General features: G+C 41.9%; 1 protein-coding gene across 6 annotated transcripts in view; it reads left to right on the top strand.

Annotated features, from left to right (window-relative positions):
- Positions 1–23,453, top strand: part of TMLHE (trimethyllysine hydroxylase, epsilon) — a 427,780-nt gene extending 404,327 nt beyond the window's left edge. For all 6 annotated transcript variants that reach the window (XM_053699428.1, XM_053699431.1, XM_053699427.1 and 3 more), the window contains 2 exons: positions 3,531–3,669; positions 22,225–23,453. In XM_053699428.1, coding sequence (XP_053555403.1) covers positions 3,531–3,669; positions 22,225–22,356 — 271 coding nt within the window. In that variant the 3' untranslated portion in view covers positions 22,357–23,453. The remainder of the gene's footprint in view (positions 1–3,530; positions 3,670–22,224) is intronic.
- The last annotated feature ends 653 nt before the right edge of the window (positions 23,454–24,106 follow it).

Raw genomic sequence — 24,106 nt, 5'->3', positions numbered from 1 at the left:
AATCCCTCTCTGACCCTTTGCATCCTGTTTCATATTTTTCCAAGATTATGAGTCCGGCAGAAATGAATTACTCAATAGGGGACAAAGAATTACTGGCTATACGCAGAGCTTTAGAAAACTGGAGACACCTTTTGGAAGGAGCAAAATTCCCCATCACCATCTACACCGACCACAAAAATCTTCAATATCTGCAATCAAACAAAACACTCTCTGCTAGACAGGTTCGTTGGTGCTTATTTTTTGCCAGATTCGATTTTCACATACAATACCGCCCTGCTATCAAAAACGGAAAAGCAGATGCTTTATCCAGATTGCATACCAAACCAATTATAGAATTCCCTTCAACTTCAATCATACCTGAAGAGCGTTTTATCGCCCTTTCCTCTTACTTCAAGCAAGAATTATTATCCTCTTACAAAAATGATAAGGACATACCTCTAAACTCACTTTCGCAAAGATCTGGAATGTACTACCATGATGATAAGATTTATGTGTCACCCAGTCTGAGACCTACACTTATTAGACACCATCACGACCTACCATTGTCAGGACATCCTGGGGTGAATCGTACAACAGATCTACTCCAGAGGACTTATTGGTGGCCAAAATTGAGAAAGACAGTTTATGACTATGTAACTTCTTGTTCTATTTGTGCTTCCTCCAAATCTGAAAGAAACAAACCCTACGGACTTCTCATGCCTCTCCCTATACCACAAAGACCATGGGATCAAGTCTCCATGGACTTCATTGTAGAATTACCACCCTCTAAAAGACAAACTACCGTGCTAGTCGTGATAGATACTTTCACGAAGATGGGACACTTCATCCCGTATCATAAGTTGCCTACCTCTGCTGAGACTGCTAACTTATTCCTACAACATATCGTTAAACTCCATGGAACACCTTCCAGGATAATCACAGACAGAGGTACCCAATTTACCTCGAGATTCTGGACTAAACTATGCGCTTTACTAAAGATTAACCACAGTTATTCTACATCATTCCATCCGCAGACGAATGGCCAAACCGAGCGGTTAAATCAGTGGCTAGAAGAGTACTTACGATGTTTTTGTAACCAACAACAAGACGATTGGGTCGACTATTTGCCCATGGCAGAATTTGCCTATAATAACCTAAAGAATTCATCTACTAAACTGTCTCCCTTCTATGCCTCTTATGGTTATCATCCCACCTTCCACATTACTTCAGAACCATCCTCTGCATCTCCACTACTCGAAGACTATAGCAGAAACCTTATAACTGCATTCTCCAACATCACACAGAACATCCAGAAGGCTCAGGGTAGCCAAAAACATTTCTATGACCTCCGAAGAAGATCATCGCCGAGGTATGCCATAGGCGACAAGGTATGGCTTTCAACAAGAAATCTCCGCTTGCAGGTGCCATCTAAGAAGCTGGCTTCTCGTTTTATTGGACCTTTTCCTATTAGCCGAGTCATCAACGAAAATGCTGTGACTTTGGACCTGCCACTTTCTATGAAAATCCACCCGACGTTTCATGTCTCTTTACTCAAGCCATACATTCCCACACGAGACGCTGACTTAATTCTACCTCCTACTTCATCTGTGGCGGAGACCGATTCTTATGAAGTTCATTCGGTCTTGGATTCCAGATTCCGGGGGTCACTGTTGGAATACCTGATACGTTGGAAGGATTATCCGCCTGAAGATGACACCTGGGAACCAGCCTCCAACTTGAATGCTCCTCGCCTGGTGTCTCTCTTCCATCGTAGACATCCGGACCGACCTGCACCTCGAGCTGTGGGACAGCTCCCTTGAGGAGGGGGTGCTGTCAGAGTCAGTACCTTTTAGGACCCTGCAGCTTTCTAACACCTTGCTCTCTAGCTAATAAAACACCTGGCTACACAGCGCTCGGCGCTTAGTATTCTGAATGTTTGTATGCAAGCTACTGCTCTCTGAGCTTTTCTAATTTTGGATTATAAAAACAAGGAAAATTATTTCTACAACTCCACTACCTATCTGATTAATTATCAGCTCCGGATCTACTTATCTTTAGTAGGTGGAAGCCGTAACTGTCACTACATCTACCTGGTTATCGGCAAGTCTCTGTGGGAATTTACTTCTCTGCCCGGCAATTCATACCGCTGCAGATTCTCAGCACAAGCCGGCTCTGATCCCCATCGCTGCGCAGCGCTACCTCTGAGCTGTCTCTCTCCCAGTGACTCACCGGATCTCTGCAAGTGTCGGCGTCTCTCTTCAGACACGCTTAGACACTTCCTCATTCCTGTCAATTGACTTGCAGCACAGAGGCTGCAGCTGAACCGCTCAGCAACAGAACTTACAGGAGAAACACTTGTTAATTTCTTTCCAACACCGGAGCCCCAGGAATTCAGCAAGCAAGTAAGACTTTAACATTAATTGCCTTATTGCTGTGGGGTTTTCTCTTTATACCACTATACCATTAAGCATTTGGTTATTTTATTTCCTCTGATCATCAGTCAAGATCTGTTAACTGTTTCATATCAAGTCATACTTGTAAGCCATACATCAGATACAATTGGGTTACAAATATTCTGTCTGTGAACTTATTTCTATGAGTCCAGCTTATCCTACATTTCCTTGAGGATTACCACCAGACTAAAGTCACTTCCTTTTTATATGTAACACATGTTCAGTAGTGTTATATGCAAGGAGCTGATACATTCCTCTCTTAAGGCATAAAATCTCATTTGCTCTTACTAATCTGCAGTTGCGCTCCAAACCCCTCCTTCTACAATCTCACTCCTTGAAGTATCAGTGAGAGAACGTAACACAATGCTATTCAGCAGAGTGCCTAGATGAAGCCCTGATTGTGTTTTCATCAGTGGGCAGAGCTTGGCAGCCATTACAAAGTGCCCAAAAATAATATTCTTTTTAAAATAACTTTTTTACTGTTCCTGCTGCATGATATAGAAAGGGGTGCAGGAGGATATTTGTAGCTTAATCTAAGGTAAGACTTTAAGATGACCAAAGTGTTGACTGTCCCTTTAAATCACAGAGTATTTATGTATAATTCCCTTTATACCCACATCCACACTCAAGGCTTAATTGATGTTATTGTTTGCTTGAAAATAATATTTATCAGCTTTTTTTTTAGCATTAAATAGAATTTAACTTTAAATATAATTTCACTTCATCCCCTATTTGTTTCCTAAAATATTACTCAAGTTTGAAATTAAATGTATAATCCCAAGGGTGAGGAATGACCCAGTAAACTAGTTTTGTATGAGAGATTCCCAGTGAATCAAAGGTTATCCTTTATGTTTGACCACATGCCTTCATGTGCCTGTTAACACAAGTTAAATATAAAAAACATATTCTGCACAGCAACAGTACAGAAAACAATTTGTAAGAAAAATTGGGGTAGTTTAGGATAATAAACTTAAAGGGATATGGACGTTAATATAAGTGACTACAATCTTTGAATGCACTGAATAAAGGACATTAAAACAAGTAATTAAATGTTGGCAATTGATGCATTCTTGAGATAGAATATTTTTTTCTGTTTAGGTACAACAACTATGACCGTGCTGTTATAAACACAGTGCCATATGACATTGTGCACCGCTGGTACTCTGCACATCGCGAGCTGACCAATGAGCTAAGGAGGACAGAAAATGAGCTGTGGGTTAAACTGAAACCAGGCAAGGTAAAGCCATCAGAAATGCGTTCTATGGGGTCATTTCAATATCTGTGCTTATATACAATATATCAGTAAATACATCTTTTTGATAGGGTATTAAGAGCATACATATCCACTTTGCAGTGATTTAAAAGCAGGCAGAAGGACTCAGAGGAACCACAAAACTGTGCTTTTGGAATAAGTAATCAAGCAAAGTGTCCTCATGTATGGCTTACTGTGAAAACATGGAATAGATTTACCAAGCAGCGCTGCTACCTAAACACATCCGCCACCCCTGAGGAGGCAGACTGCAATTATTTTTATCCAATCGGGATGATTGACACCCCCTGCTAGCGGCCGATTGGCCACGAATGTGCAGGGGGTGGCACTGCACAAACATTTCTTGTGAAATGCTTGTGCAATGTTAAATGCCGACAGCATATACTACAGCGAATCATGTCCGCCTGGCACTTAGTAAATCGGCCCCATTGTATTAATTTGTATTGTATTTCCTTTTTTTTCTGTCTCATGGAAATGCGCATTGGAGATTTTTTATTATTTTTTTCCTAAGAGGCAGAAGTTTTGCATATTCACATCTTAATAGTATTTAATTAATCGCACCTACCTCAGGAAACCAATGGTGCCTATAATAAGGCTTGTGTAATAAACAGAACTCAAAACATGTTGATAGAAAGGTGCAATACACTATATTTGATTGTTGTTGTTTTTAAATGAAAAAAAAAAATCTTGTATTAAAGCTCATTCTGAAGTGTCTAAGACATACAAAAATATGTACAGCCCACATAGTTTTTCTCCAACATAGGTGTGTCCGGTCCACGGCGTCATCCTTACTTGTGGGATATTCTCTTCCCCAACAGGAAATGGCAAAGAGCCCAGCAAAGCTGGTCACATGATCCCTCCTAGGCTCCGCCTACCCCAGTCATTCTCTTTGCCGTTGTACAGGCAACATCTCCACAGAGATGGCTTAGAGTTTTTTAGTGTTTAACTGTAGTTTTTATTATTCAATCAAGAGTTTGTTATTTTAAAATAGTGCTGGTATGTACTATTTACTCTGAAACAGAAAAGAGATGAAGATTTCTGTTTGTAAGAGGAAAATGATTTTAGCAACCGTTACTAAAATCGATGGCTGTTCCACACAGGACTGTTGAGAGGAATTAACTTCAGTTGGGGGAACAGTGAGCAGACTTTTGCTGCTTGAGGTATGACACATTCTAACAAGACGATGTAATGCTGGAAGCTGTCATTTTCCCTATGGGATCCGGTAAGCCATTTTTATTACAGAGTAAATAAGGGCTTCACAAGGGCTTGTTAAGACTGTAGACATTTTCTGGGCTAAATCGATTCATATATAACATATTTAGCCTTGAGGAATCATTTAATATGGGTATTTTTGTAAAATAATATCGGCAGGCACTGTTTTAGACACCTTATTCTCTAGGGGCTTTCCCTAATCATAGGCAGAGCCTCATTTTCGCGCCGGTATTGCGCACTTGTTTTTGAGAAGCATGACATGCAGTCGCATGTGTGAGGAGCTCTGATACATAAAAAAGACTTTCTGAAGGCGTCATTTGGTATCGTATTCCCCTTTGGGCTTGGTTGGGTCTCAGCAAAGCAGATACCAGGGACTGTAAAGGGGTTAAAGATAAAAACGGCTCCGGTTCCGTTATTTTAAGGGTTAAAGCTTCCAAATTTGGTGTGCAATACTTTTAAGGCTTTAAGACACTGTGGTGAAATTTTGGTGAATTTTGAACAATTCCTTCATACTTTTTCGCAATTGCAGTAATAAAGTGTGTTCAGTTTAAAATTTAAAGTGACAGTAACGGTTTTATTTTAAAACGTTTTTTGTACTTTGTTATCAAGTTTATGCCTGTTTAACATGTCTGAACTACCAGATAGACTGTGTTCTGAATGTGGGGAAGCCAAGGTTCCTTCTCATTTAAATAGATGTGATTTATGTGACACTGAAAATGATGCCCAAGATGATTCCTCAAGTGAAGGGAGTAAGCATGGTACTGCATCATTCCCTCCTTCGTCTACACCAGTCTTGCCCACTCAGGAGGCCCCTAGTACATCTAGCGCGCCAATACTCCTTACTATGCAACATTTAACGGCTGTAATGGATAATTCTATCAAAAACATTTTAGCCAAAATGCCCACTTATCAGCGTAAGCGCGACTGCTCTGTTTTAGATACTGAAGAGCATGAGGACGCTGATGATAATGGTTCTGATATGCCCCTACACCAGTCTGAGGGGGCCAGGGAGGTTTTGTCTGAGGGAGAAATTTCAGATTCAGGGAAAATTTCTCAACAAGCTGAACCCGATGTGATTACATTTAAATTTAAGTTGGAACATCTCCGCGCTCTGCTTAAGGAGGTGTTATCCACTCTGGATGATTGTGAGAATTTGATCATCCCAGAGAAACTATGTAAAATGGACAAGTTCCTAGAGGTCCCGGGGCCCCCAGAAGCTTTTCCTATACCCAAGCGGGTGGCGGACATTGTAAATAAAGAATGGGAAAGGCCCGGTATACCTTTCGTCCCTCCCCCCATATTTAAAAAATTGTTTCCCATGGTCGACCCCAGAAAGGACTTATGGCAGACAGTCCCCAAGGTCGAGGGGGCGGTTTCTACTTTAAACAAACGCACCACTATACCCATAGAAGATAGTTGTGCTTTCAAAGATCCTATGGATAAAAAATTAGAAGGTTTGCTTAAAAAGATGTTTGTTCAGCAAGGTTACCTTCTACAACCAATTTCATGCATTGTCCCTGTCACTACAGCCGCGTGTTTCTGGTTCAATGAGCTAGAAAAGGCGATCGATAGTGTTTCTCCTCCTTATGAGGAGATTATGGACAGAATCCGTGCTCTCAAATTGGCTAATTCTTTCACCCTAGACGCCACTTTGCAATTGGCTAGGTTAGCGGCAAAAAATTCTGGGTTTGCTATTGTGGCGCGCAGAGCGCTTTGGTTGAAATCTTGGTCAGCGGATGCGTCTTCCAAGAACAAATTGCTTAACATTCCTTTCAAGGGGAAAACGCTGTTTGGCCCTGACTTGAAAGAGATTATCTCTGATATCACTGGGGGTAAGGGCCACGCCCTTCCTCAGGATAGGTCTTTCAAGGCCAAAAATAAACCTAATTTTCGTCCCTTTTGTAGAAACGGACCAGCCCCAAGTGCTACGTCCTCTAAGCAAGAGGGTAATACTTCTCAAGCCAAGCCAGCCTGGAGACCAATGCAAGGCTGGAACAAGGGAAAGCAGGCCAAGAAGCCTGCCACTGCTACCAAGACAGCATGAAATGTTGGCCCCCGATCCGGGACCGGATCTGGTGGGGGGCAGACTCTCTCTCTTCGCTCAGGCTTGGGCAAGAGATGTTCTGGATCCTTGGGCACTAGAAATAGTCTCCCAAGGTTATCTTCTGGAATTCAAGGGGCCTCCCCCAAGGGGGAGGTTCCACAGGTCTCAATTGTCTTCAGACCACATAAAGAGACAGGCATTCTTACATTGTGTAGAAGACCTGTTAAAAATGGGAGTGATTCATCCTGTTCCATTAGGAGAACAAGGGATGGGGTTCTACTCCAATCTGTTCGTAGTTCCCAAAAAAGAGGGAACGTTCAGACCAATCTTGGATCTCAAGATCCTAAACAAGTTTCTCAAGGTTCCATCGTTCAAAATGGAAACTATTCGAACAATTCTTCCTTCCATCCAGGAAGGTCAATTCATGACCACGGTGGATTTAAAGGATGCGTATCTACATATTCCTATCCACAAGGAACATCATCGGTTCCTAAGGTTCGCATTCCTGGACAAGCATTACCAGTTCGTGGCACTTCCTTTCGGATTAGCCACTGCTCCAAGGATTTTCACAAAGGTACTAGGGTCCCTTCTAGCGGTACTAAGACCAAGGGGCATTGCAGTAGTACCTTACTTGGACGACATTCTGATTCAAGCGTCGTCCCTTCCTCAAGCAAAGGCTCACACGGACATAGTCCTGGCCTTTCTCAGATCTCACGGATGGAAAGTGAACGTAGAAAAGAGTTCTCTATCTCCGTCAACAAGGGTTCCCTTCTTGGGAACAATAATAGACTCCTTAGAAATGAGGATTTTTCTGACAGAGGCCAGAAAAACAAAACTTCTAAACTCTTGTCAAACACTTCATTCCGTTCCTCTTCCTTCCATAGCGCAGTGCATGGAAGTAATAGGTTTGATGGTAGCGGCAATGGACATAGTTCCTTTTGCGCGCATTCATCTAAGACCATTACAACTGTGCATGCTCAGTCAGTGGAATGGGGACTATACAGACTTGTCTCCGACGATTCAAGTAAATCAGAGGACCAGAGACTCACTCCGTTGGTGGCTGTCCCTGGACAACCTGTCACAAGGGATGACCTTCCGCAGACCAGAGTGGGTCATTGTCACGACCGACGCCAGTCTGATGGGCTGGGGCGCGGTCTGGGGACCCCTGAAAGCTCAGGGTCTTTGGTCTCGGGAAGAATCTCTTCTACCGATAAATATTCTGGAACTGAGAGCGATATTCAATGCTCTCAAGGCTTGGCCTCAGCTAGCAAAGGCCAAGTTCATACGGTTTCAATCAGACAACATGACGACTGTTGCGTACATCAACCATCAGGGGGGAACAAGGAGTTCCCTGGCGATGGAAGAAGTGACCAAAATCATTCAATGGGCGGAGACTCACTCCTGCCACCTGTCTGCAATCCACATTCCAGGAGTGGAAAATTGGGAAGCGGATTTTCTGAGTCGTCAGACATTACATCCGGGGGAGTGGGAACTCCATCCGGAAATCTTTGCCCAAATTACTCAATTGTGGGGCATTCCAGACATGGATCTGATGGCCTCTCGTCAGAACTTCAAGGTTCCTTGCTACGGGTCCAGATCCAGGGATCCCAAGGCGACTCTAGTAGATGCACTAGTAGCACCTTGGACCTTCAAACTAGCTTATGTATTCCCGCCGTTTCCTCTCATCCCCAGGCTGGTAGCCAGGATCAATCAGGAGAGGGCGTCGGTGATCTTGATAGCTCCTGCGTGGCCACGCAGGACTTGGTATGCAGATCTGGTGAATATGTCATCGGCTCCACCATGGAAGCTACCTTTGAGTCGAGACCTTCTTGTTCAAGGTCCGTTCGAACATCCGAATCTGGTCTCACTCCAGCTGACTGCTTGGAGATTGAACGCTTGATCTTATCAAAACGAGGGTTCTCAGATTCTGTTATTGATACTCTTGTTCAGGCCAGAAAGCCTGTAACTAGAAAAATTTACCACAAAATATGGAAAAAATATATCTGTTGGTGTGAATCTAAAGGATTCCCTTGGAACAAGGTAAAGATTCCTAAGATTCTATCCTTTCTTCAAGAAGGATTGGAGAAAGGATTATCGGCAAGTTCCTTGAAGGGACAGATTTCTGCCTTGTCTGTGTTACTTCACAAAAAGCTGGCAGCTGTGCCAGATGTTCAAGCCTTTGTTCAGGCTCTGGTTAGAATCAAGCCTGTTTACAAACCTTTGACTCCTCCTTGGAGTCTCAACTTAGTTCTTTCAGTTCTTCAGGGGGTTCCGTTTGAACCCTTGCATTCCGTTGATATTAAGTTATTATCTTGGAAAGTTTTGTTTTTGGTTGCAATTTCTTCTGCTAGAAGAGTTTCAGAATTATCTGCTCTGCAGTGTTCTCCTCCTTATCTGGTTTTCCATGCAGATAAGGTGGTTTTACGTACTAAACCTGGTTTTCTTCCGAAAGTTGTTTCTAACAAAAACATTAACCAGGAGATAGTCGTGCCTTCTTTGTGTCCGAATCCAGTTTCAAAGAAGGAACGTTTGTTGCACAATTTGGATGTTGTTCGCGCTCTAAAATTCTATTTAGATGCTACAAAGGATTTTAGACAAACATCTTCCTTGTTTGTTGTTTATTCTGGTAAAAGGAGAGGTCAAAAAGCAACTTCTACCTCTCTCTCTTTTTGGATTAAAAGCATCATCAGATTGGCTTATGAGACTGCCGGACGGCAGCCTCCTGAAAGAATCACAGCTCATTCCACTAGGGCTGTGGCTTCCACATGGGCCTTCAAGAACGAGGCTTCTGTTGATCAGATATGTAGGGCAGCGACTTGGTCTTCACTGCACACTTTTACCAAATTTTACAAGTTTGATACTTTTGCTTCTTCTGAGGCTATTTTTGGGAGAAAGGTTTTGCAAACCGTGGTGCCTTCCATTTAGGTGACCTGATTTGCTCCCTCCCTTCATCCGTGTCCTAAAGCTTTGGTATTGGTTCCCACAAGTAAGGATGACGCCGTGGACCGGACACACCTATGTTGGAGAAAACAGAATTTATGTTTACCTGATAAATTACTTTCTCCAACGGTGTGTCCGGTCCACGGCCCGCCCTGGTTTTTTAATCAGGTCTGATAATTTATTTTCTTTAACTACAGTCACCACGGTATCATATGGTTTCTCCTATGCAAATATTCCTCCTTTACGTCGGTCGAATGACTGGGGTAGGCGGAGCCTAGGAGGGATCATGTGACCAGCTTTGCTGGGCTCTTTGCCATTTCCTGTTGGGGAAGAGAATATCCCACAAGTAAGGATGACGCCGTGGACCGGACACACCGTTGGAGAAAGTAATTTATCAGGTAAACATAAATTCTGTTTTTTTAAGTGTTTGTGTGCGTGACTGACCAAGAAATTAGTTTGGTATACTCAAACTTAGTGCAAATTCATAAATTAAACTCTGCAGTCGCCCTTCCCGGAAAAAAATGTATTCCAGCAGCGCTCTTTTTTTGTGCTCTGCAGCATGTTACCGTTTTCCCTTGCACACAGGAAATGCTTCTTAAAAGGGAAAGTAAACTCACAATTGAATACACCATAAACTTATTAATTTAAAGGGACATGAAATGCAACATTTCTTTCCAATGGCATGGAGAGTCAACAAATCCATTATAATTACTAGTGGGAATTTAACTCCTGGCTACCAGGAGGAAGCAAATGTGTCCATGTAATCCTCTTTAGTAAGAGTTATGGTGGCTATTAGCTGTTGGAGATCGGCAGGGTAGTCCTTGCTTTTTCTCCAACAATTTATGCTAACCCCTATATAGAAAACCAGGGTTGGTTACTCTGCTTTTCTTTCTCTTCAGGTCCCTGTCAGAGATCGTCTGAGTCTGCCATACCTGAGATGCTGTACCTGCCCTGCAGCTGAATCCACAGGTAAGTGCTTTTTGCCTTCTAGGTTAGAAGGATATGGCACTTTTGGGGGTTAATTCCTTCAGTGAATGTAAGGGGACTTCTATATCTCTTCATATTGGGGATATTTCTTTTTGGGCAACAGAGGCAGGACACTGTACTGCTTTTTTGAGAGTATACACGGAGTTAAAATTCTCCTTTAATTTTTAATGAGGCTTCTGGCTCTTGAGGGTAATGGGAAGTATCAAATATACGGTGGAGGATTAAGGCTGATATTTTATCACACATGCCTTAAATGTTTAGGTGAAACTATAAGCCTTTATGTTTTATTGGGCTAGGTGGCACACTTTGTAGTTTTTTTGGCTGGGAATTTCAGCACAGCGTAATCGCGCTTTTCTCCCCTGTGTCACATCTGGTTTTTTCTTGCGGTCACATGACCACACAGCTTCTCTTCTGCTGAGCGGATTTCCTTTCCTCAGTCGGTATGGGGAGCGGATGCCTACAGAGTGACTTTCTGAGCACGATCCTACAGTTAGAACATTTCCTCTAATTTCCTTCACCGTAATTTCCACAGATCTCACTTAAACGGTGTGATCTAGCTGTTGCTACAAATAGCTCTATATATAGCTCTGGGTCGTTCTGTGTCACCGGAGGGATGAGTCTCTCCAGCAGAGCTGGGCATATAGCGGTGCCTGGGGTAAAATACTTTTTTTTTCTTTCAAATCCATACTTATTTATTTTAAAAAAATCGTAGTAGGGGGGCGGAGCTTGGCCATGCTAGCTGATGGCCGCACATTGAGTTAGCTCTGAAGCCTCAAGACTCTTATAACAGGTATTAAGTAACCCACAGCTTGTTGGAAATGATGTAAACACATCTATTGCACTTAAGAACTGAGTGGACATTTTGCCCTGCTCCCTTGACTTTCTAAACTGTGCCGGAGGATCTCTTTTGAAATAGTGCGCAGTGAGGCCTAGACCGGAACGGAACTTGCCGCAATTGGTACACTGGCTACTCAGGCACTGAACATAGTGAGTATATCACTCCGGGTGTCGCACCCGACTGTTACCTTGTGCCCCGTTTGACCGGGATTGCGGATCTCCTCTGGGGACACGGATCAGGTGGTCGCCCTGTAGCGGAGCACAGCTCTGAGCCGCAACTTTCCTGAAAAGGCCCCAATACCATCTCCGGGGCAGCGGATTACAAGCAGGCTGGGAGACTTTCTAATGTCTGAAAAGAGGGTGAGTTTAACAGCCCTGGGACCTCATAGAATTTGCTGTGCGGTTGTGGCCTCCAGTGAATTTTAAGTAAAGAGCTAACACAGGGGCCTGCTGAGGAGGGTTAGGCGAAACTACAAAGTGAATTATTGGGTCTGGCTGGGGAAGACTGGGTTAGCTTTCATCTGAACTACTGGGTGGATATCTGCAGATTTGAAGGGTCCTGCAGTATTAAAATTAAAACAACTACATAATAGTTAGGAGGCCATAATTTTCTGGTGTGAAGGAGGGAACCAGTCCAAGTATCCTTGCAATAACGTGCGGGTAAAAGGATTAACTTTGCAAAGGCTAACGGAGCTATCCTTCCAGTACCTGAGTGGCAGTGAGATTTATTTGCAGTCATCTACTACTTCTTGCCTTGAACATGGCAAATAGACGTATAACCAAGCCAATTAAGGGTTCCCAGTCCTCCAATATGGAGAGTTATTTAATTGCAGCAGATGCAGCCCTGGGTGCAGGTAGAGATACTGCTGAACCTAGCAGACAGACCACAGCTGTACAGACAACTAATCCGGATCCCTTGCAAACTAGCTATGTTACTAAAGAGGATAATAGGATTAAGCACCTATCTTCTAAGAATGATATAAAGGAGGCCATGATGGATATGAAACTCCTGTTTGGTGAGTTAAAAAAGGATATAGCTGTGGTAGATCAAAGAGTCTCCCAAGTGGAGGAAATACAGGAGACAATACGCTCTGACCTCCAACATCAGGCTAGTTGTATACAATCCCAAGACGCAACGGTACAGAACCTCACCAATAGAATTGAAGACTTAGAAAACAGGAGCAGGCATAATAACCTGAGGCTCCGTGGTGTGCCTGAGACAGTGACCCCGCCTGACATAGGTCAATATGTACAGGAACTATTCAAATTCCTCAAAAATGCCCCTAACGCGGCTGAGATTCAAGTTGAAAGAGCCCACCGGGCGCTTAGGCCCAGACCACCAGCCAGAGCCCCACCCAGGGACATCATCATCAAACTCTTATCTTACAAGGACAAGGAGGGCATCCTACGGCATTCAAGGAATAAGCACCCCCTCATATTTGAGGGCACGGAAATACAAGTCTTTACGGATCTATGCCCAGCGACCCTCCAGAAGCAGAGGGAATTACGCTATATAACCTCTAAGCTTAAGGAGCAACAAATCCAATACAGGTGGGGGTTCCCTACCTGCATCATTGCATCCAAAGATGGCACGACAGCAATCTTTAAGTCACCTGCTGATCTTCCCACTCTCAACCAGGCCTTTGGTCTGCAGATCAGGTCGCCTAATGTCGCTGCAGCCCCAGCACAGCCCGGGCCAGGGGAGGTCCGCGATGAGAACAGCCACTGACCTAATGTGGTTCCATACACACATAAAGATTTGATTGTCAAATTTATCTCATCATACCCAGATGACCCCGGAACGGTATGGTTTCTCGGCTCAGGATTCGCAGCCCAGCTGTTCTTCCAGACAGATAAGTCTAAAACTGACTCCCTACCTTTACCACAAATTATTTTTTTTCCCCCAGATATCCAATTTATGGACTAATCTAACTGACTGCTGGTGCCCACACCAATCTGCTCTATTTTAGAGAGACTGTAGTAGATAGGACGAACTGGTTTACTGATTATTTATCTGTTCTGTCCTAACATTGAACTCGCCCACAATTATTGAACATATAGTGGCCACAGCATTCTGGTTTATGCACCCCGCTTATGACTCATTAGAATGTTATTTGTAAACTAATATATTATGCAATGCTTTCTAACACCTATTCTTGTCTCCTTTAGCAATATCAATATGAGGGCTTCCTACTATAGATTATTATAGGTTTTATGGGACAGGAAGCTTAGGAAAGGATTTATAGCAGATTAATTAAGGGGAAAAGAATAGAAGGCAGGTAGTGGTTCAGTCATTAGGATGGGATGGGAGGATCCGATAGGAATAAGGCACCATTACCTAAAATTAATATAAAATAAAATAAAAAAATATATATAATAATAATAATGCATATATATAGGGGGCAAATAAAGGTAGGAGGGGGGAAAGCAACTAAATAGACACATTCAGATTATGTTTGCTGCGGGTCATGGGGTCGGGAATCTTCTGATGCATAATATACGCCGGGTGGGTGATGTTTTGGTGATTGCTTGTGTTGTCTACTACCAGTTCATACGCATGTTCTGACAATAAATAATTCAAATGTTTTAGGGTTACTTTACCTACAAAGTTCAATAGTCTATTTATAATTCTTATATAAGAGCATTGAGGTTACTACCTCCTATTGTTTACTTCTACTTGTTACCACAGATTGTTTCTTACTATCTTCAATCCCCAGATCCAACTGAGATAATAGGGAGGGGCTTTGCCTCCAGCTTTTTAGATCATTTGAGGATCTCTTTCTTTTCCCCCTACTCCTTTTCTTCTAATCCCTTCCTTACCTTTATGATTCTTCTCCTCTTTATTGTGTAGCACTTGACTCCTCTACATAGGACTCTCCCCTTTTTTTTTTTTTCTTTACCAATGGCAGGCATACACCCACGTACCAGGACTCACACCTTTGATCTCTTCACTGTAAATGTTAAGGGTCTCAATAGCCCAGAGAAGCGTTCAATTATTACTTGAGACTTACATAGGCTGGGAGGTGATATTGTATTCATCCAGGAAACGCACTACTCTAAACACAGGGAACCTAAGTGGTTCAACAGACACTATCCAGCGGCTCACTTTGCCTCAGGACCATCCAAAAAAAATGGAGTAGGTATATTGTTTCGACACACTGTGCCATTCCAATTGGAACAGACATTAAAAGATCCCAATGGTAGGTTTTTGATATTTTTAGGCACATTATATGGTAGACCCATGACCTTGTCTAATCTCTATTTCCCAAACAGAGCACAGGATTTGTTTTTTAAGAAAATAGCGCACAAACTTCTGGAGGTACAGAAGGGAATCCTCTATTTGGGGGGAGATTTTAATGTTTCTCTGAATCCTGCCTTGGACACCTCGGATGGCCTCTCCAGTGCCCCCCATAAAGTGCATAAACACTTAGGTCCTTCAAGGATCTGGTCCTACATGACATTTGGCGAACTTTCCATCCAACAGACAAAAACTATACCTTTTACTCGTATCCTCACAGGAAGTATACAAGGAATGACTATCTCCTCACTGACTCAGTGGGTCTCGCGATCACGACGAGTTGTAACATTAACTCTATCACGTGGTCAGACCACGCTCCAGTCAAGTGTATGATAGAATGGCCCAACACTCCGATAACACCGTATATCTGGAGGCTGGATGAATGCTTACTGGATGACAAACTCTTAACTCAAAAATTACATGAGAATATTGAGGAATATTTCCGTCTAAACACTGATGAGGCTATAGAAAGTTCTACCGTCTTGGAAGCCCACAAGTGTGTGACTAGAGGCTTACTGATGAGACACAGCGCGGCATTGCGTAGATCCAGGAGAGACGCTTATAATACCTTATTGGCTCTAGTAACCCAAAAAGAGCTAGCACATAAGGATCAACCTAATAACCGGGAGAGACAGGAGGAACTGGCTTCTGCTAGATCCGCCTTGCTATGTCACTTACGTGAAGAACAGCACAAAAAAGCGCTTATTCTGCGTCAACGGTTCTTTGAGCACAGCAACAAAGCAGGTAGGTGGCTGGCTCGGGCTCTGGCGAGAAAGAGACTACGCTCGTATGTTTATGAGATAGTCGATGGGCAGGATGAGATACATAGGGACGGTCAGTCCATTGCCAACACGTTCGGAAACTTTTACGAAACCCTCTACAATATACATACCACTGCAAGAAGGCAAGGGGATCCCCGGGACCGGCAGATCTCTGAGCAGGAGGTCCTTGAATATATTGAGGGGACGGCTCTGCCTCATCTGTCCATGAATGAGGCGGAACAATTGGATGCGCCTTTCACCACCGAGGAGATCCTGGTAGCCATTGAAGGCCTCCCAATCGGCAAAAGCCCAGGTCCTGACGGGTTCGGGACACGCTACTACAAAAAATTTGCAGACATTCTAGTGCCCCATTTGCTCCACTTGTTCAATCAGCTGTCTGAAACTCCTGTCTTACCGCGCTCAATGTTGGAAGCCTTTATATCGGTTATTCCTAAGCCTAGCAAACCGGAAAATCAACCTAGCAGCTATAGACCAATTTCTTTGCTTAACTCAGACGTTAAGATCTTGGCCAAGGTTATAGCGAATCGCCTTAAAATTTTTCTACCTCAATTGGTCTCCACAGACCAGGCAGGTTTTATTCCAGCTAGAGAGGCGCATGACAATACCCTTTGGGTTCTCCAGCTGACCTGCGGAGAAGGCTTTTGATCGGGTCAATTGGACCTTTATGCGACATACTCTGGGGAGAATGGGCTTTGGAGCACGTTTCACAAACTATGTGTTCTCGCTGTACTCCAACCCCAGCACCAAAGTCTGAGTAAATGGCCTGTTTTCGGAGCCTTTTTTAATCTCCAACGGTACGAGACAGGGGTGCCCTTTGTCACCCCTGCTTTTCGCTCTTGTCAGGGAGGTCTTGGCGAGCAATATGCGAGCTAATCCCGCTATCTGCGGAATTCAGACGGGAGGGGTGGAGCATAAGTTGGCAATGTACGCCGATGACGTTCTGTTAACCTTAGCTGACAATGCTGTGTCTTTGCAGACCTCGTTGGCAGAATTTGAGGCATTCGGTCGAGTATCGGATTTTCTGCTCAATCTCTCAAAGTCTGAAATTCTGAACATTTCAATGCCTCAAGACATTTTTGTAACACAGGGCTATCGCTGTCCCCTGAAAATTGCAACAAAGCACTTGAAATACCTAGGCATCACTCTGGCCTCTTCGGTTAGAGAAATCGTAAATGTGAACTATAAGTGCATCAGAGATGATATCCTACGGGACTTTGCGACGTGGCAAAACAAAACCATCTCATGGATGGGAAGAATACACGTCACAAAAATGAATGTCTTACCTAGAGTTCTGTATATTATGCAGGCAATCCCTTTGGCCTCAGCGGGTCACATAATCCATCAAGTCGGCCATTGAAACATACATTTGGAACAGTCTGATGCAGAGGATTAATAAAACAACAATGTATCTTCCTAGAAATAGAGGAAGGGCTGGTGTCCCTCGGTTGAGTGAATACTTCAAGGCAATCTCACTCCAGCGGTTAGTTGAGTGGTGCCATGGATCTGCGGACAAAGCGTGGATAGGCTTGGACAGGGAGATTCTCCGGAGGGGGAATGTAGGGGCACTCGCATGAATAAGCCCTGGTCTTCGCCCCGGTTGGGTTTCTCAATATCCCCTGATTGGGGATGTGCTACAGGGTTGGGACAAGCTACCTAAAGTGGAGAGTCATCTTTCCACAGTGGTCTCGCCGGTGATACCGGTTCGTGAGAACACAGACAATGGAATGGAGAATAAAGCACATGGCCCTGGCTTTTCCTATCCACTTTCGAAGGTAATCATATCAAATGCGTTAGTACACGGGAGGGTTAAGCCACAAAGGGAATTAGCTGAATGGGATCGTGATCTGTTCTCTTCATGGTTCAGAGTGGCTCAATTGAATCACTACGTCAGTAACCTTGGAGATAGAGACTCATTAAGCAGACAGAGAACGCCCTTCGAGATGCTATGCACTGCGGAGACCCTGCCACAACACTTGATTTCAATCTTATATAAACTGCTCATGGAAGGAGGTGGGGAGGTAGTGCCTTCCTATGTGGCTGCCTGGCAGAGAGATCTGAGTGTGGAGCTCAATGCAAAAACCTGGTTATCGATCTTTAGTAAAGCAAAGCGTGTATCGGTTTCAGCTAGACTGCAGGAAATGCATTTTAAATTTTTGAGTAGGTGGTATCTTACCCCACAGAGGTTGAAAAAAATATATCCCTTTGCGGGTGGGGAGTGCTGGAGAGGCTGCGGAAAGGAGGGATCCATACTACACATTTGGTGGCAATGCCCCCTTATACAGCCCTTTTGGGTGAGTGTAATTTCGTGAAAGTGGCAGACTTCTGCGGATCATCCTCCCTCCGAACCCTAAATATCTGATTTACCATGAGCTCCCAAAGATAACTATGGAGGCTAGACGTCATTTGTTTCTCCTAATGCTAAATTGTGCCAAGGGACTCATACAGAGACATTGGAAATCACTTCAGATACCAAGCCTAGAGGAGTGGAGGGCGGGGGTCCGGGACTTGCTAAATCTGGAAAGGTTTCACTACCTTAAGATTGGGAAATTGGAAACACATGAATATATAACTCTGATCTGGGAGGGTAAGGACCTATAGGTCATTGCAGCCCCCGTTGGGTGGTCACTGTCCGTTCTTTACAGGGTGGGAGTGGTGGTCTGTGGTGTGGTTTGTTTGTTTTTTTCTTTTTTTTTTTTTTCTTTCTTTCTCTCCCTTACCCCTAACTTTTTCCTCATTTCTATTTGTCTTTTCCATACTGTTCCCCCAGTTTCCTCACTTTTTATTCACCTGAAGCTTCCAAAGGACACATCGTGCTGAATGCGTTGATCTGCTATATGGAACGATGATTTACGCACCAATATATTGTAAAGCTCTTTTTTGTGAAGATGTTCTGATAGTCTTTTTGAGAGATCTAATTGTTTTGACATTGAATTGCACTTTGAATAGTGACTGTATTATTCTTTATTAACATTATTGCAGATGTAACACTACGTTTGTTCACTCAATAAAGCTTTTTTCAAAAAAAAAAATTGTAGTAGGGTTTAATTAGTTGGTTTTTTTTGTTTTTTTTTAGGATCCTGATTTTACCTTTTTTTGCTCCTGGGAACCATTAATCTAAGACATGGGGTCTATTTATATATGTGCGGACAGACATGATCCGCTATAGCGAACCATGTCCGCTGCACATCGATTAATGCCGACAGCATACGCTGTCGGCATTTATCATTGCACCAGCAGTTCTTGTGAACTGCTGGTGCAACGCTGCCCCCTGCAGATTTGCTGTCAGTCAGCCCGATCGTATATGATCGGGGGCGGATTGCTATACGCCGCCTCAGAGCCAGCGTATGAGTTTAGGAGCAGCTGTCTTAAGACCGCTGCTTGTTAACTCCTGTTTCCGGCGAGCCTGAAGGCTTGTGCGGAAACAAGGGGAACAGGGGCCATTCGGCCCTTGTTAAATAGACCACTATGGATGCTGATAAAATTATATCTATGTCTTTTGATAAATGTTTATATTGTCTTGAGGCTCAGGTTATTCCTCCTGTGCAGTTTTGTTCCATATGTGTGAATAAAATGTTACTTTCCAAAAACAAAGATACCCTCTCAGAGCCGTCTGTCTCAGGATATTGTTGTCCAAGACATGCCTCAGCTTTCTCCTCTTTGGCAGTTACACAAGTAGTGCCCTCTTCCAACATTTCCTCTAAGTCAGGAATTTCTGATAACGCCAAACCTGCCTTATTCAGTTTGTCTCAGTTATCTGAGGATGATCAGTCTTCTATACAGCATCTGAGGGCAAAATCTCTGATTCTGAATCTGCTGTAGCTAGTACAGCGGATTCAGAGGAGTTTAGTGTTAGATTTAAGCTTGAACACCTCTGTTTACTATTGAAACATGTTCTAGCTACTCTAGAGGATTATGAACCTTCAGTCACAGAGACTCCTAAGGTTAATAAGCTAAATAGAGTTTTTGATGTCAAACCGAGATCTGTGGAAGTATTTCTTGTTCCAGATCGCATGTCAGAAGCCGGGTGTTCCATTTTCCCCATCTCCTGTATTTAAAAAGATGTTTCCTGTTGCAGACTCTGTGCGAGACCTTTGGCGCATTGTTCCTAAAATGGATGGAGCTATATCTACATTAGCCAAGAGAACCACAATTCCTCTAGAGTATAGTACCTCCTTCAAGGATCCTATGGATAGGAAACTAGAGGGGTACTTAAAGGAACAGTCAACACCAGAATTTTTGTTGTTTTAAAAGATAGATAATCCCTTAATTACCCATTCCCCAGTTTTGCATAACCAACACAGTTATAATTATACACATTTTACCTCTGTAATTACCTTGTATCTAAGCCTCAGCAGACTGCCCCCTTATTTCAGTTCTTTTGACAGACTTGCATTTTAGCCAATCAGAGCTGACTCCATGGTAAATTCACGTGCATGAACTCAATGTTACCTATATGAAACACATGAACTAATGCCCTCTAGTGGTGAAAAACTATCAAAATGCATTTAGATTAGAGGCGGCCTTCAAGGTCTTAGAAATTTGCATATGAACCTCCTAGGTTTAGCTTTCAACTAAGGATACCAAGAGAACAAAGCAAAATTGGTGATAAAAGTAAATTGGAAAATTGTTTAAAATTACATGCCCTATTTGAATCATGAAAGTTTTTTGGTCTTGACTGTTCCTTTAAGAAAAAAAATTCTTCACCAAGGACTGCTATGGCCCCCCTTATCTTATTTTCCATGCGGATAAGGTGGTTCTTCGTACCAAATTGGGATTTCTTCCTAAGGTGGTTTCGAACCGTAATATCAATCAAGAAATTGTTGTTCCTTCATTCTATCCTAATCCTTCATCTCCTAAGGAACGTCTGTTACACAACCTGGATTTAGTTTGTGCTTTAAAATTCTATCTGCAGGCTACTAAGAATTTTCGGCAATTTTCTGCTCGTTTTGTTGTTTTTTTCTGGCAAGTGTAAGGGCCAGAAGGCCACTTCAACTACTCTCCATTCCATTGGAAAGAAAACAACATTTATGCTTACCTGATAAATTATTTTCTTTCCTGGCATGGAGAGTCCACAACCCGCCCTTTTCTAAATTCAAGACTGCTTATTTTTTTATTTTTTGTCAATACTTCAGGCACCTCTATACCCTATGGGCTCTATTTAACAAGCTCTGTATTGAGCTTGATTGCCCCTTTTTCTGGCCAGAAACAGTAGTTATGAAGCAGCGGTCACAAAGGCCGCTGCTCCATAACCCTGTCCGCCTGCTTTGAGCAGGCGGACACACATCGCCACAATACAACCCGATCGAGTATGATCGGGTTGATTGACACCCCCCTGCTGGCGGCCCATTGGCCGCAAATCAGCAGGGGGCGGCCTTGCACCAGCAGCTCTTGACTAAAGCAACTCTGTAAAGAACCTTTTACATGAAAAATCCTAAGTATATGGAGCTCATATATTGTTATATATCTTTAAATATGTAGATCATTTTAAAATGGTGGCTCATTGGCAACAAAAGACTAAGTCCAGTAGATGAATATCAAAGTAACAATAGTATTGCAGTATATAGTAATACCTTTTTTTATATTGGACTAACATTACATAGTAAAAGACAAGCTCTCTTCCTCAGGTCTGAAATAATACTGATTAATATGATAGAATTTGTTCATAGATATCTTGTATAGAAGGGAGCTATGGAGACTGGACAGGAGGTGGGAGAGATAGCTGAGACTTTGCAGAGGGTCGTAAAATAACAGATCTGTCTGATGCTGACAAATGCTTTTGGTGGGGGGAACATAATGGCAGGGTAATTGCTGGATAATCTTAAAACAGAGAATTGCATGCTGAGCTATGCAACCTGAAGCACACTGGAAGAGGACATCACAATATATATATATATATATATATATATATATATATATATATATATATATATATATATATATATATATATATACTTATCAGTGCAGTTAGAAAAGTAACATGCCTATGTGATATATACAAGGTCTATAGTAACCTTGAAAACATGTAAATAGAGTTCTTCATCACATGAGAACATAGATCAAACTAGAAAAATTATTGCAAATCAACCACTACCCTTTACAAATGCAATAGACAAAAAAAAAAAAAAAAGATTTCATCCCTCTATCATATAATTATACTTCTTATGTTCTCGTTGATTTTCACATTCTTGATATAGCTCTATGATTAATTGAAGTGCTCATTACCACCCACTAGAGGATGAAATAGTATTTGCAGAAAATCTGAAGCCATCAAGTAATGTTAGTAAAAAGAAAAATGAATGCTTTTTTTAGACAGTCATGTTCTATAATTAATTCTTAATCTTTGAAATGGAGTAGAATTTTACAAATTTTCCCTCTACAGTTCTGTATCTATTTATTTATTTTTTATTCTGATTTATTTGCAGGTGATGTTTGTTGATAACTGGAGAGTTCTGCATGGAAGAGAGTCCTTCACAGGATACAGGCAGCTTTGTGGTTGTTATCTTAACCGTGATGATGTTCTAAACACTGCAAGATTACTTGGCCTGAAAGCATAATAGCAGCTCCTGGCACTCAAGGTTTTCTTTGACCACAAGTATAAGGCAAAAACCAATGACCAAAGTTTTTTTATGTCTTTATAGAACACAATAAGTAAATTATTTTATTAACTACAAATCCTTTGAGGTACTCTGCACAACTGTTCTCATTTATGGGAGTCAGTGAATCTTTTAGCTGTGGAAAGCATTATATAGGAAAGCATTATATAGGAAAGCATTATATAGGAAAGCATTATATAGGAAAGCATTATATAGGAAAGCATTATATAGGAAAGCATTATATACTATGCATTTCTCTTAATGTTTGATTTTAATATGAATATTTTATTTAATTTTAAAATACCATTCATTGTATGACAGAAGACACTTTTTTTTTTGCTACATATTTCATAAGTGAGAATTTTTTTTTACCAAACCGCTCCTGAACTTGGTGTAAATAAAAAATCAAATATTAAGCATTTTTTCAAGTTGCATCAGTGAGAAAGAAACAAAGGTGCCAAATATTTTCACAAAACTGAAGTATTACAAATTTTAAGCACATTTTTGTATAGAAAAAGATTGTGTTTGGTACTCATGATGTGTGCTAATAGATATGGGCGTCCAATGAAATCTGTTCAGGGGGTACGAAAAAATGACTAGAACAAAATAATACAAATCACTGCAATAGAGGCAGCGTGCAGCTGCATATGAGCTGGGCATCATTTTAATGGTGGCTCATTGGCAACAAAAGAGTTACTCATGTAAGAGCTTATGCTTGCAAAAAAAAATTAAAAATCCTAGGCAGGATAATTGCCCTTCTTGCCAGACACTCCGGACACCCATGCTAGCAGAACATTATTTACAATGTAAATAGATGTTTATCTGCAATAATTTGTAACCAGCACTACAGTTGTCTAAACTACAATATTGACTGAAAATGATATTTATTATACAAGTCTGGTGTAATTGTACAATTATGTGCTTGAAGTAGCAGCTCACAAGCAGATATCATTTTTACATTACAGGTTACCGAGTGCCTTTTTTATGTATAACTTGTATTAACTAATATCGCTGTATGTGAAAGTTAAACTGCTTAATTAAAAACATCAACTTTTTAATCTTGGTGATTCACGTTTTTTTTATTGGCTACATTTTTCAGCTTATAAAGTGAAATAATGGTTACAGGAAAAGAAAGTAGTGTTAAAGGGACAGTCTACTTGAAAATGTTTATTGTTTAAAAGGATAAATACCTTTTATTCCCACTCCCCCGTTTTGCATAACCAACATTGATATATTAATATACTTTTTACCTCTGTGATTACCTTGTATCTAAGCCTCTGAAGACTGCCCCCTTATATTAGTTCTTTTGACAGACTTGCATTTTAGGCAATTAGTACTCTCTCATAAATAACTCCCCAGGAGTGAGCACAATGTTATCTATATGGCAGACATGAACTAGCACGATCTAGCTGTAAAAACGGTCAAAATGCACTGAGATAATAGGCGGCCTTCAAGGTCTTCGAAATTAGAATATGAGCCTACCCAGATTTAGCTTTCAACAAAGAATACCAAGAGAACAAATTTGATGATAAAAGTAAATTGGAAAGTTGTTTAAAAGTACATGCCCTGTATGAATCATGAAAGTTTAATTTTGACTAGACTGTCCCTTTAAGATACAAAGTCTGTTAACAACAAAACAAACTAATATATACAAGTAATTAATAGATATTTATTTTTTCAAAACTTAGTAGCCAGCCCAAAAAACTTAGGA

The sequence above is a fragment of the Bombina bombina genome, chromosome 1, assembly GCF_027579735.1.
Source record: "Bombina bombina isolate aBomBom1 chromosome 1, aBomBom1.pri, whole genome shotgun sequence".
NCBI lineage: Eukaryota > Metazoa > Chordata > Amphibia > Anura > Bombinatoridae > Bombina > Bombina bombina.
The sequence above is the reverse complement of the archived record's forward strand: the minus strand, read 5'-3'. Positions and strand labels throughout refer to the sequence as shown.